The sequence below is a fragment of the Rhinoderma darwinii genome, chromosome 13 (assembly GCF_050947455.1).
Source record: "Rhinoderma darwinii isolate aRhiDar2 chromosome 13, aRhiDar2.hap1, whole genome shotgun sequence".
In the NCBI taxonomy this organism is placed as follows: domain Eukaryota; kingdom Metazoa; phylum Chordata; class Amphibia; order Anura; family Rhinodermatidae; genus Rhinoderma; species Rhinoderma darwinii.
This window is the reverse complement of record NC_134699.1, coordinates 20,031,332-20,045,720: the sequence shown is the minus strand read 5'-3', so window position 1 is coordinate 20,045,720 and position 14,389 is coordinate 20,031,332. Positions and strand designations below refer to the sequence as shown.

At 44.8% G+C, this 14,389-nt stretch overlaps 1 protein-coding gene across 2 annotated transcripts in view; it reads right to left on the bottom strand.

The window, feature by feature from the left end:
* Window positions 1-4,064: 4,064 nt before the first annotated feature.
* Window positions 4,065-14,389, bottom strand: part of JUP (junction plakoglobin) — a 43,641-nt gene continuing 33,316 nt past the window's right edge. For both annotated transcript variants that reach the window (XM_075846935.1, XM_075846936.1), the window contains exons 8-15: window positions 13,553-13,891; window positions 11,341-11,496; window positions 9,526-9,645; window positions 7,555-7,705; window positions 7,336-7,457; window positions 7,154-7,193; window positions 6,225-6,374; window positions 4,065-5,439 (exon numbers count right to left, since the gene is read on the bottom strand). In XM_075846935.1, the coding sequence (XP_075703050.1) occupies window positions 6,238-6,374; window positions 7,154-7,193; window positions 7,336-7,457; window positions 7,555-7,705; window positions 9,526-9,645; window positions 11,341-11,496; window positions 13,553-13,891 (1,065 nt within the window). In that variant the 3' untranslated portion in view covers window positions 4,065-5,439; window positions 6,225-6,237. The remainder of the gene's footprint in view (window positions 5,440-6,224; window positions 6,375-7,153; window positions 7,194-7,335; window positions 7,458-7,554; window positions 7,706-9,525; window positions 9,646-11,340; window positions 11,497-13,552; window positions 13,892-14,389) is intronic.

Sequence of the window (14,389 nt, the reverse complement as noted above, 5' to 3'; positions counted from 1 at the left end):
TAAGTTCAAGACATCAGAGCACTAGCCCCAACACAAATGTCCATCCGTCCCCAATTTTACAATGCATGACAGGATTAGATACAGGGCCCCAGACGACCGTATCACACACGGTAGGATTAGATACAGGGCCCCAGCAGACAGTATCACACACACAAACAAGATTATGGCCGCAGCCATTGAGGTCACCGGGAGGTCAAGGACGGAAACGCCTGAGGGCATGACGCAGTTTCATGCGAGCAGGAAAAACAGCCTCCCATTTAAATAAATGGGAGAAGTTTTCGGATGTTCTTTGGCGCAGCTTCCGCGTCAAAAACGGAGGAAAAAAAAAAACTAAACTAGGCCTTATAGTTAAACTCCTCGCTCCGGAATCTGGTCCTTTTCATCTCCAGGCACAGCGCTGAGTTCTATCTCCATTCAGCGTCACAACGTTGTGCACGGCGCACATAGGACACTAAAAGGCATCGGGACTCAGCACGGTGCCCGGACTCGAATTAGGAGCGAGGAGGGGGAAGTATACTATTACTTTGGCGACAGGGCACCGTGTAGTTTACAACAATGGCCCCGGTAACTAGTGTTCAAATCTCATCCACTTCACTGCTACTGTAAATGCTGCAGAATTTCCACACAGAATTACGTTGTGGAAATTCTACAGCGTTTATGCTACGTGGGAACCCAAACCTAAGGATATGTTCCCCAAGGCAGGCTATGCTGCAGATTTTGCACACTGGAAGATCTGCAGCAAGGAAAAAAACGTTAAAATCAGACACAGAAATACACAGTAGAGTGAGTTTTTGTTGCGTATATTGCTTGCGAAGCGCAACGTAGCTACGGAAAACTGGATTTTCCTCAGTAGTTTTACCTGCAGGTTAAGCGTGAAGCATTGGTTACAGCAAACCATGTGCACTTGTGGCATAAAACTCAACTTGCATATTTCCGCTACGGAATGGTGTGTGGAAATTGCCGAAGCATTTACAGTAGCAGCAAAGTGGATGTGATTTAGAAAGTCTCGCCCACACTACAGAAAAATATGCACCGTAAACATTAATTGACTTGCGGTGTGGAATTTAAAGCCGCATCACGTCAATTTATGCTGCGTTTCCATTGATTTTCTGCTGCCTATACTTACCCAGAACGCTCCCCTTCCTGCAGTCCGGCCTCCTGGGTCGATGTTTCATCACGTGACGCTGCAGCCAATCACAGGCTGCTGCAACACATGGCCTGCAACGTCACTCTGGGAGGCCAGACTACGCGTAGAGAAGGTAAGTATGGACAGTTTGTTTTTTTTGCCAGCGCTGCTTTCCGAAAAACAGACCACCACGTGGTGCGGTTTTTCAAACGGAAGGTGGTGCGAGTTCCAGGTCGGATACACTGCGTGATTTTTACACAGCATATCTGACTCGTGGGAACCCGGCCTAATACTGAAAATCTATTATTATTAGGGCTCATTCAGACAAGCGTGGATCACGTCCGTGTGACGGCCATCACACGGACTCATGTACTTCAATGGGGCCGTTCACATGACCATGTTTTCAAAAGAGTGCGAAGGGTCCGGGAAAAAATAGGACATCCTAATTTTTTGCGTTTCACGCATCCCTCCATAGACTCTGATCTATGGGGGATGCGTGATAACGCGTGCCGCACGGGTGCACCTCGGATGTGAAAAACAGCCGTTCACGTTCATGTGAAAGGCACACAGGAGCCGCTGACAGCCGAGCAGTCACTCCAGCACAATGACTGAATCAGGCTTCCAATGGCGTTATGCAGCTTCTATATACCCACTACACATAGAAGCTGCAGTGCTGAAACAATGCAAACTTTACAATAAAAGGTTAATTACAAAAGTGTTTATATTTACCATATACATACATTACAATAATAAAATAAAAAAAAGTCAATGGTTTAATAACCTTGAACCAATATGCCCCCCCCCCCCCCCTAATTTACCTTATTGTGAGGTAAAGAAAACATCTCTCGCTTCTTCATGGAAACCATCATCAAGCTGCTGTTGACATGTCTGGCTTTGGTACCTATATGTATTATGCGTTCACATATAAGTTCGCTGTCACACAGGTAGATCCTTCTTTAAAAGGGTTGTCTGGGATTTAAACCCCATTGGAGCAGGAATGACAAGAAAAAAATACTCCTTTTTAATCCCCCGATGCTCTAGCGCCACTGCTCCAGTGGTCCCCACTGCTTTTGTTGACTTTTCCCAGTGAGGACTTGCCGTAGATGCAGGTGACCGCTGCAGCCAATCACTGGCCTCAGCGGTCTCATGACGTACATGCTAGAATCACCATTGATGCCAGTGATTGGCTGCAGCAGTCCTGCGCATGTACATCACATCATTGATACAGGGAAGAAAACAAAGACCCTCTGGTACCACTGGAGACGCTGGCGATTAAACAGTGGAGTATTTTTTTTTTTATAATCAACTTTCCTGCTCTTAGAATCCTATGCAGCCAATTCATATTTCTAAGTGATTTGCCGATTTGTGAAGGACTATATGGGGTGGAGCTCGTAGACTTGAGGCCTTTGACCATTCAAGCCGATGGGACATGTGTCTGCCAGAGAAGTGCTCTGTACTGGTTTAGGGAGGGGGTCCAGAGCAGGGCACCCCCTATATGATATCCACATGGCCTAAGAGAGCATTTGGTCATGAGTTTTCTTTACGAGACAGTCCATTTCTATATGCCCAATTAGCGTATATGGACATTATAGAAAGTGGTCCCCACTCAGGACTCGAGAGATGCTCACAAAGAGGCTCTTACTCTAGTAAACGGAGCCCGATAACCCTAAGGCCTCATGCACACTTCAGTTTTTTCCTTCAGGGTGCTATCCGTTTTTGTCACTGATAGCACCCTGAACCCATTAATTTCAATGGGGCCATGCACACTTCAGTTTTTTTGATGGTCGGTTGCTCCGTTCCGTTCCAAAGTAGAGCATGTCCTACTTTGGTCCGAGAATCCGTGACCGTGAGGCCCATGCAAGTCAATGGGGCCGTCAAAAAAAACTGAAGGCACACGGAAGGCATCCGTGTGCGATGGAGCCGTTGCCTAGCAACCGCCGGGCGGGCAGAAAAACATGACAAAAATATTACACTAATCGGCAGCCACTTGTCTATCAATAACTGATAGAGAAAAGAGGCTGCTGATTAAAAATAAAATAAAGAGCATTTCATACGTACCCGGTCGTTGTCTTGGTGACGAGTCCCTCTTCTTCCTCCAGTCCGACCTTCTTTTGTGACGCGGCAGCCTGTGATTGGCTGCCGAGGCCGCGGCAGCCTGTGATTGGCTGCAGCAGCAACATGGATTGAACGTCATCGCTGGAGGCCGGACAGGAGGAATGCAAGTATGAACTTTTTAGTTTTTTTTATTACATTAAAATTGTATTTTCCGCGCGCCGAGCATGTACTGTCACCCTGGACAGTACCATGCTCGGCACACGGAAACACGGAGTGCACACGGACACCACACGGCCGCTAAAACGGGTTCATGGACCCGTCAAAAGCGGCCGTGAAAACGGTGACGTAAGTGTGCATGAGGCCTTAGCATGATCGGTTATTCAAATGTTTCCTCTGCAGTGGATAGAAATTTATAGCTGGCCGCATCTTTCACTGGCCAGAACGGATAGCTGGGGCTTATGAAGCCAAATTTCAGCTAGACCTTTGGGGCCTGACACGGTAATGGGCCCCAAAAGGTCTAGCTGAAATTTGGATTCATAAGCCACAGCTATTCGTTGGGACCGTGCTCCCATTATAAAGTATGGGAGCACGATCAGTAAAATAAAAAATAGGACATGTCCTATCTTACGCGGAGCCTTTCTGCGGCGCGGACAACTTCCGTAAATATACTTCGGCCATAGAAGTGAATGGGCCTGTAGTTCCGGACGAAATATACAGTCACGTGCATGGGGCCTCAGTGCCTACTGAAGGAACCTCTGATGCCCTGGTGGGCCAGTCTGGACTAGAGGTTGCCATGTCTTCGGTTTATGGTCTATTTTAATTCAGACAATAATTGTAATAAATATTGACACCAATAGAATTTTTTTTAAACTTTTTTTATTAGCTGCTTTGAGTCTATAAAATTATTACAGTATAAAGGTAAGCATTTTCCAAGTCTCAATCATCCCTACACATGGAAAAAAAAAATAAAAAAAAAAATTGTAAAAGAAATAAAAAATATTAACACAAAGCAGCAGATTAGATTTATTGCCAAAACAGATTCGTATGAAACTGCAAAGGGGAATGTATATACACAGTGTCAAAAACATTTCCACAAGTTTACGAATATCATGTGCATCTGAGCGTTCTCGCTTTCTGGACAATTAGAATTCCAAATGCTTGTAGATGAACGGCAATACTTTAAAAGTCCAGGTATTTCTTTTAGGAAAAAAAAAGGCTTTAAAGGGCACCTTTAGCCCACACGGAGACAACCACCTTGGTGCTCAACTTTTTGCGCAGGGTGTAAGGCTTCACATAACATTGAGAAAAAAAAAAACAAAACCAAAAACTACCTGAAGACATTTATATTACTTGCACACACAAGTGTTAATATTTCTTTTTTATACTATACATACTTTTCCATTGCTATAAAGATTTTAAAAAAAAAAAAAAAAAGGAGAAAACCTACTTAAAAAAAAATTACTGGAATAGTCTACACAGTCTCCAACATGGCGATAAAAGCAGTAGCACTTGCACGATTTAAAAAAACAAAATCCGAAAACAATTCTATAGAATTCTTTTTTTTTTTTTATAGTGGTAACCATTTGGAATTGGTTAAGGGAACTCCTATGGAACATGTGAAATATTTGGCATCTAATGAAAAAAGGCTGAATATAAAATATATATATTTCTACATTACTTCCATTGAGCAGTTTAAAATATTTTCAAAAAAAAAAATAAAAAAAAAATTTCCTCAATTACTGAAGTGACATTGTTGACCACGCATGGCCGTGTATAGACAAGAGGGACACTAATCAAATGTGTGTCAAGTCCTGTGTGTCACTGTCGGGGGAACAAAATGGCTATAAAGGTGGGTTACGGAGCAAATGAAACAACTTCTTAATACAGCTCCTAACTAGTGGGAGATATAATGCAGAAATAAAGCTTTTTGGATATTAAAATAACAAAAAAAAATATTTATATATTTATAAATCTATAGGAACAAAAACGCTTTAGGCCAATGCAAACATTAGAGATTGAAAGTAGCATGGAGCAGAACAGTTTAATAACCTCGAGGCCCAGGAGGCAAGGGTTAATACACCATCCTTAAAATAAGATCCTGTATGCTTAGAAGATATAAAAAGAAAAAAAACGACCCCATGCAAAAGTCCATAAAATAAAAGCTTCTTTAAAAAGGGAGACATCAGGTAAAAAGGAGGTGCGGGAACAGGTTCTTTGTAGGCACTTCTGTCTGGATTGTATTCTTCCACAGGGAGGAGCTAGTAATAAACCAACAGGATCAGATTAAAAAAATATTTTGCATATTAAATTCATAACCCCCAACGGCCTCCCCCCTCCAAATAAAAATGCCAAACAAAAATATACCTTAAAAAAATAAAACAATATTCTGTCTAGTATAAGTAAACCGGGGAGGGGGGTGGGGTGGGGTGGGGTGGGGGGGGGTCTAGGGCAAATTAGTCATGATTTCCCCCTACTATTAGAAGGGGTTCTCCGCTTTGGACAACTACTTGTTAGAGAGGTCCCTTGACAATAAGCAGATCACAAAGTGTCCCTCTGTCGGGAACCTTAGTGATCGGCTGTAATCTGTGGGGAAACATGATAATAAGTGTTACATTTCCTGCAGTGCCACCACAGGGGAAATTAAGCATTACACAGTGGCCATCCAACTGTCAAATCAGAGTTTTCTGTATAATTCAGAACAGGACAGGTGCTCCAGAGCTAGAGGCGATCTTTGTAATTACTCTCCACTCTGTCCAAGAGATGACGATCCTGAACAGAGACCCCCCCTCTATCACCCCCAGGTTTCCCTAATAGGTCATGTGAAAATGGGTTTTCCTCCAGAAGTGGAGAAACAGCCTTTAATGGACTACTACTACCCTCTAGTGCTTATTTTTGGAAAGCCAGAGAGAATTTTTCTAAGCGTAGCAGTGCTTTTGACTTGGCAGACACTCTTTGGGCAATCCAATCAATTCCTTCTATACATCATGTAAAAATGGAAACTCCCTTTAAGAAGAGCTGATGGCATCAAACCTTGCCTACATACCTGGTGTGTGGATTCAGGAAATCATGTGATCATTGTATGCCATCCTTCCGCCATGTTCACTGTAGCCATCTACTACATATTCTGGGTCAAGTTCACCCATGTGGTCTGGTGGAAGGTCCTCTGCGTACATGCCACGATAGTTATCCAGTTCTGCAAGAAAATAATAATTGTGTCAAATAGAATATTGTACGAAACAAAATAGCAGCATGAATAGGGCTAGAACTGCAGGGGAAGGTAATTAACCCATACAAGTGATTTTTCTTGAGCCAATACTACAGTTTACCAATAGAGGTCCTCAGCACAATGAGGAATCAAGAGTTTCTACGTTTTGCTGAAGCATCCCTATTAAAATGGAAATCAGTTATACCTGTACATACTTCTACCTCCAAAAAAAATCTGGATTTCAAATCATAGGACATTTTAACGCCCACCCAAAACTGCATAAAAAAAACACTTATGCAAAGGTGTATAAATATTTGGCACTATGTCACAATGTACCATCTAAACCTAACTGTGCTAACTTACAGGGGTTGTCCACTTTGAAAAATTCCTTTGTTAGGAGAATACTCTGCCGATAAGCTGATCAAAGTAGTCACTGCTGCTGGGACCTCCAGCGATCAGCTGTAACCTGTGGGGGAACCTGGCAGAAAGTGTTCCATTCCCCTGCAGCGCCTCCACAGGGGAAAGGAAGCATTGCAGAGGTACCAATGAAATCAATGGGGCCGTCGGTGCAATACAAGGACACGCTGAGTCCTCCAGAGAGACGCTATCTGCAGCCACTCTCGCTAAGAGGGTCCCCATCCCCCTATTAACTCAGAATTCCCGAATAGAGAATACGAGTATAGGTTTTCGAATCAGACAACTGCTTTAACTCAGTGTCTTGGTGATGGGAGGTCAACTTTTTTTGAACAGTAGTTTTTTCAACTTACCATCTGAGTAAGGATCTCCAATGGGAATCATGCTTTGAGCCTACAAAAAGAAAAAAAAAAATTGAAGTCGATGTAACTCATACAAATGAAACCCAATTTGCAGATCTGGAGTGCGTATAGAAATTTTAATAGTATGAATATAAAGTTATTATAGCCAATTTACCCTTGCTGCGATTACTCACCGCTTCCCAGGCTGCCGGGTCCTGGCGGAAGATTGCATTCGTAAGCTCCACAGAAACCCTCTTCCTGTAATCCGGGTTCTTGTCCTCGGAGATACGGAACAGGACAGCAGCGGCATAGGTGGCTGGGTGACAAGAGGAAGAATGGTCATTAATGCCTGCGCATACAGGAGGAGATCACACCCCCCCCCGTGTATTAGGGAGACATTGATTTGATCTTACCTGTGCCCTCGTTACGGGAATGCAGGAGCTCCATTAGTGGTGCGGAGGCTCCCTCGGCATCAATGGTCTCAGCTGCCTCTTTGTCCTGTGCCAGCTCACACAGCACTCCAGCCGCCACTCTCTGAATGTTCTCTACTGGGGAGTACAGGAGCTGTAGAGGATTGGAAAACAATGTTATTCTTTCATAGAAGAATGCTAAACCATGTCAGTGTATACCACATATGCCACCAATAGACTGTATTCATACTCATGTTCTGGGACTTCCATTTAGTCTAGGAACAAGGCTGGATTTTTGGGAGGAAAAAGGGGAATATGCCCCGTGGCCTCCACCACACATCAGGATGATTCATGGAAGGGGACAACAAAAAGTCTCATGCGTGGCTTTAAAACCTGGGGCCTGAGCACGGTCATCTGGGCATTGTGTGGCGGTATTACAAGGGGACTGTGGCATTATTTCAGGATGCTATAGCTCTATATCTTTGTCTGGTTTTACTTTCCAAAAAGAGGGAGGGGCTACCCACAAAATGTTTTGCCCAGGGGTCCTCACAGACCTTGATCTGGCCCTTTATGGGAAGACTTCGAATTCCCTTCCAGGTCAGTAGCTGCAATACAGTGGTGGGAATGTCTATACTCCCTATACAGTGTACCTCAACAGTGCCGCTTTCCATATTGACCAATCAGATGACACTCATTGGTTGCTATAGGCAGCTAGTCCATTTTCCTTTCCATTAGTAGATCTTGGCTCCATGTGAACACCATTGCAGGGGTTCTTAATTTTGAACAACCCCTTGTTATTAGAAGGGCCCCTTGACAATAAGCTGATCACAACATGCACTTCTGCTGGGACCCCCCAGCGATCAGCTGTAACCTGGCAGTAAGAGTTCCGTTTCCCTGCAGTGCCACCACAGGAGAAATTAAGTACAACAGTGCCAATGCATATCAGTGAGTTGTCGGTGTAATGCAGGACAGGTCCTCCTGGCCAGGAGATGAGAATACTGGAGAGGACCCCCCCCGTCTTAACTGCGAATTCACTAATAGGCTTTATGAAAATGGGTTTTCTAAACTGAACAACCCCTTTAAGGGTTATATAAACTACACAATCCTATAAGCAGATCTAATATATTGTCTATTGATCCTCCATCTGAAACCTCTGTTTTAACGGTAACCCTGCCCCATCAACATTCCGGAAATATGGATCAAGATAATGGAGCAATTAGATGCACAAATGACTTATTAATGAGGCGGTATGCTTGCAGCTCAGGACTTCCACGATAATCAATTATAGCGTGCAGCGGCCAAGCTCTGGAATACCCAGGGACCATGGCCGCACAACACTTCCTCTGCAGAACGGCTGCCACATTTGTCAGCATTTATTACCTCCATCGAGGCTTCCAGCGAGCCATCACGACGGCCTAATGGCCAAGGTCAGAAAGAGGGCACGTAGTGCGGTGACTAATACATCGAGGGAGTCAGCATCAAGACACGTTACATAAAGCATTAGAGCGTGTGGACACCAACATTAAAAAAAAAAAATACCATCACAGAGCCATGTCTTAATGGGCTATAAACAGCCACCCTTTAGTTTTATACAGTATGTGATCACACCCTCAATAGGACCTGCACCTCACTGCAGTTTAAGTACAAGTTCTCCTTTGGTGTTCTAGCAAAAACAAAAAGTTCCGAAATTATTCGTTTGATTCAAGAATTTGATTTTAAAGAATACATGGATAGTCCAGGTCTGCAAAAACAACTCTCCGGCCCATAGACAGGGGTCCTGAGCACGGTATACCCCTCTAGGACGTCCATATGCCCTAATAGGGTATATGGAAAGGGGCTGTCTTTATAAAATAACCCATTTAACATGTGATCCCATAACTGAAGCATCCACCCTATAAAATCTAAAGGCACATAGGACATATCCTATCGGACTCACTACGGACTCGTGTAGAATCAGGTGTAATGCTTTCTTACCTGTACAAACAAGGGAATGGTGTTGAGCCTGTAGATTTCCATGCGATTCATGGGCTCTCGGGCCAGGATGTGCAGGGCTCCGGTGCAGCCTTCCACAATCTCCTCCATTCGGACACCATCCTGGGGAAATAGCATGTGACAGCAGATGAGGACTAAACGGCCCGTTTTCCACTCTACTTAGCACAATGAATCACGTACTAAACTATATAGAGCAGCCCGAATCAAGGGAATGGCTGGAAATGAAAAATTCATGTTGTCAGATCTAGAAGACGGTGACAACATTCAAGAGGATTCTAATCGGGGACAAGGTCGGGACTTTGCCTCGGCCTGTCCCCTGAATAAAAAAACAAAAATGACGGGTGAAAGAGGTAAGCCTTGCAGCAAGGGCAGGCAATGGGTGAATTTCCAATGCTACACTTCCAATCTTCTGAACAAAGATCAGGGTTAATTCAAGAGTAATCACTAGGAAATATTTTTTTCTCCCAGGCAGCCACTCAAACCGCAGAGGGGCCTCAAGTGTGATCAGTATTGCTCTCCAATAGTTCACCCCCTCCTTAAAGAGGATTTGCCAGCTCTCCTGACATGAATACTTGCTAGAGAATCATTATTTTATTGGGAAATGCAACTTTTCTTAGAACTCTGCATCGTACCATTCCTCTGTTATTCCGCCTAGAAATTGATGAACAAACTGGGTTGTACCATTCCCCTTGTCAAAGAGGAGTGTCCTTGCAGATTCTGATGCTGTCAGCACTGATAGGACAATGTCAGGCATTGTAGAGAAACCCCACAAACTAGTAACACCTAAATTTCAACTTCTTTATAAATTTGTAGTAGGAACAGGTAGGTGACAGTTCCTCACTCGAAAGGGATTGGAGGATTAGAAAAGAATGGCTGCTTATTTTCGCCCAAAAAACGGTTCTACAACTATCCACCAATATTTGGGCTCAATCCCTGATCTAATAGTAATTAGGAAGCTGCTTTTAAAGGAGAGTGATCCCCCCCCCTTACTTACGGTGCCCTCGTGCAGCAGCACAGGTATAGTATCTCCATCTTTGAGCCACATTTAAAAAAAAAAACATTGCAATCTACCAGAGGGGTACGCTAGGACAGGTAAGCAGCCCGCTACATGGAGTCCTAAGCTGTCCAAAATTCTACCAAGTTGTCGCCCATGGCCGTAGCAATGTTTTGAACTGAACCCTTAATACCAGTGCAGTGTATTTTGACACGTGATGGATCATGGCACTATGGGGGTACTGTGGCCAGGACACCTTTAATGGAGTTTTCTGAGAGATTAATAAAACTGCCCATTGTAGGAGGGATGCAAAAAAAAAAAAACGCTTCAGCGCCACCGGTTTCACTCCTCCCTGCCACTGTGTATTGACATAGCTGCAGCGATTCTGTGCTTGGCTGCAGCGATCATTTGGGTATACAATCACTGGTCTCAGTGGTTACGCGGGAATGTCGTGGCTGCAGCGACGTCAAACAGAAGCGGAGAGGAACGAAGGGGGTCGGTGTGGTGAGTAATGGCTTTAATTTTTGCATCCCTCCTACCTTGGCCAATTTTTGAAAAAACTCGGAGTAGTTGTCGGGGCTATTGGTAACCACTATCACAGCCATAACCAGATCTTCACTGCTAAATAAAAACCCCATTGTAGCAAAGCGGTGGTCAGATGCCTGAATTCTGGCCGGGCCCATTATATTTTCCATCTCTAAGAAATGGTCATCACAGCCCGAGCTTTAATGTAGTAGATAACAAATCACTGAAACGGACGAGGATAATCCCATTCCTAGGCCATGTCCTGCCTACAATCTTACCGTGTACGGCTGCTGGGTTCCTGAAGCTGCGTGTCTCTGCGCATCCTGGTGAGCTTTAACCAGCAACTGCACCAGACGGGGAATGACCCCGGCATCATGAAGTGGGGCGTGATTGGCAGGACACAGTGCCAGGTTTCGGATCAAGCCAATGGTTGCCTGTTAATGCAACAAATAATTACTATACCACAGAGGAACGGCACCAGAGATCTTACTTCTTCCATAAATGTGATCATCCTCATTGTTGTGTCCATTCACTGTATGACCAATGCTCTAAACACACAATGGGGGGCATTTATCAACCTTTCTAGGACAGTTTTCTGGCACAGGAAAGATGCAAAAAAGGCCCAAAAGTCCCAATTTGAATTGAAAATTGTGGCTTTTGGGCATTTTACGCCACCCTTGTCTTGTGAAACGAGGGAGTGGCTTACCAAAAAAGAAGGTGGGGTCACAGCAAGTCAAATTATAATTTATAGCAGCTCCTAGCTGGCGTAGATTTCACTCAGTAGGGTGTAGCAAGGTAGAGGCCTGTGCCGTTCTCCGTATCTTGCCCATTTTATACACCCTATTAGGGGATTCTGAGTAAATAGAGGGGGGGGGGGGGGTCCTCTTTTCAGGATCCTCATCCCTTCGTCAGAGTGGAACACAGTTACAAGGAGCATGTCCCTCTGGAGGACCCGGTCCGCAATTACACAGATAACCAGTTGATGTGAATGGACACTAATTCTTTACCTCATCTGTGGTGGCGCTGCAGAGAAATTAACACTTAAGGCTTATTCAGACGAACGCGATATAAGTCTGTGCAACGCGCGTGATTTTCACGCGCCTCGCACGGACCTATGTTAGTCTACGGGGCCGTGCAGACTGTCCGCGAGTTTCACGCAGCGCGTGTCCGCTGCGTAAAACTCACGACATGTCCTATATTTGTGCGTTTTTCGCACATCACGCACACATTGAAGTCAATGGGTGCATGAAAATCACGCGCAGCACACGGAAGCACTTCCGTGGGACGCGCGTGATTCGCGCAACAGCAGTGAAAAGTATGAATGTAAACAGAAAAGCACCACGTGCTTTTCTGTTTACAAACATCCAAACAGTGTCATAATAATGGCGGCTGCGCAAAAAGCACATAGCCGCGCATCATATGGTGATGACACACTGAGCTGTTAAGTGCCTTTTGCGCACGCAAAACAGTGTTTTTTGGGTGCGCAAAATGCACATGCTCGTGTAAATCCAGCCTTACTGCCAGTTTTCCCCACAGATTCCAGTTGATCACAGGGGTTCATACAAAAGGGGACATTGGGACCTGCATTTTCTCACAGGAGCCTCCTAATAAGTGGGGGTTGAACACAATTAACATTTATCACCAATCCACAAAATAGGTGATAAATGTTTGATAGCCGGGGCCCCACCAATCTCCAGATCCTCCTCCCTGCACGATCACAGTGAGGAGGATTTTGAATGGAACGGTAGTCGTACATGTGCGCTGCCACTCCATTCAAAGTCTATGGGAAATGAGGGAAACAGCCGAGCTCTGTACTCTGCTGTCTGTCAGCACCACAGACATTGAATGGAGCGGCAACGAACACACAGCCACCGCTCCACATTCTTCTCACTACGATCATGAAGTGATGAGAACTGGGTTTAGGACCCCCCTTTCTAGAGATCCATGGGGGTTCCAAGTTTCAAACTTATCCGTGGCCATGGTGACGCGTCCCTCTGCCGTTCTGCAGCCCGGCTTCCTGGGACGATGTTTCATCCCATGTGACCGCTGGAGCATGTTATTGGCGACAGTGGTCACATGGGATGAAATGTCATCCCAGGAGGCCGGCCTGGACAAAGCAGCACAGGATTCCGGATAAGCATAAGATTTTTTTCCTATGTTGCAATTTTTGCTAAAAAATAAATAAATCGCAACATCTGCTTTTTGCTGCGGGCTTTACCTTCCATTGAATTCAATGGGGAAAACCCGGACAAAAAAAAGCAGCGATTACACAAATACAATTGACATGCTGCCGAAAACCTCACTGCAGGTCAATTTGAGCGCTTTTTTCCGCAGCGTGTGGAGGAGATTTGTTCAGATATCATCCACTTCGCTGCTACTGTATTATGCTGCGGGTTATCCGCAAAGAAATCAGTTGCGGAAAATCTACAGTCTTTACTGTGTGTGTGAACCCAGCCTAAAGGTTCATGCACAGAAGCCAAAGAATCTCACCTTGACCAGTGGCCACTGGAAGGGTTGGCCAATCAATTTGACAATGGCCGGGATGCCATAGTGAAGTCGCACCGAGTTCTGTGCCACTTCTGCGTCAGGGTGACGGCTGGTGAGATGCCGTAGAGCGCAGACTGCAGGTTCGGCAATGTCGTCTTTGTCGCTTGCTCGGAGGATGGTGTGGATCAGGGACTCCACCCCGTTGCTTTGGGTCACCAGAGTTTTGTTGCGGCTGTTGTTGCAGGTCAGATTGGACAGCGTGCCAGTTGCGCAAGTCAGGACATTGACGTCGTCTGAGCTGAGCTGGTTCACCAGGACCTTCAGCACATTGTCCAGGCCCTCCTGCAAATTAAATTAATAAATCGTTGAGCGAAACAAAAGCAATGATCGTAACTAGGAAAAACAAACTCAAAACTGAACTCTGACCGATATGATGAACTTTGGAATATAATTGACACATTTACTATTATGCCATGTAACGCTCAGACAGTTGTGGCCCTGTTTTCCTGGACAACCCCTTTAATCCAAGATGAATTATTAATTTAATATAGCTATAACTAAAACCCAGTTTATACTCCAATCCATCTGGAACAAAAATAGTATACAAAAAGAGGAATAATTTTAGATCATGCAGCGACTATGCAAAGGACAACTATTGAAAGAGCCAGTCTATAGTCTCCAAGGAATCCCTCCTTTTTAATCACAGATTAAGTTCATGCAGCGTACAGATATCCGATCGCCGGGATTATACAGTAGCAGATGAAGGTGCAAGTGGACACAAGAGCCAAGTGTTCCAACACACGCTGAGGTGTGGTCCGCTCATAAACCACAAACCTCTAC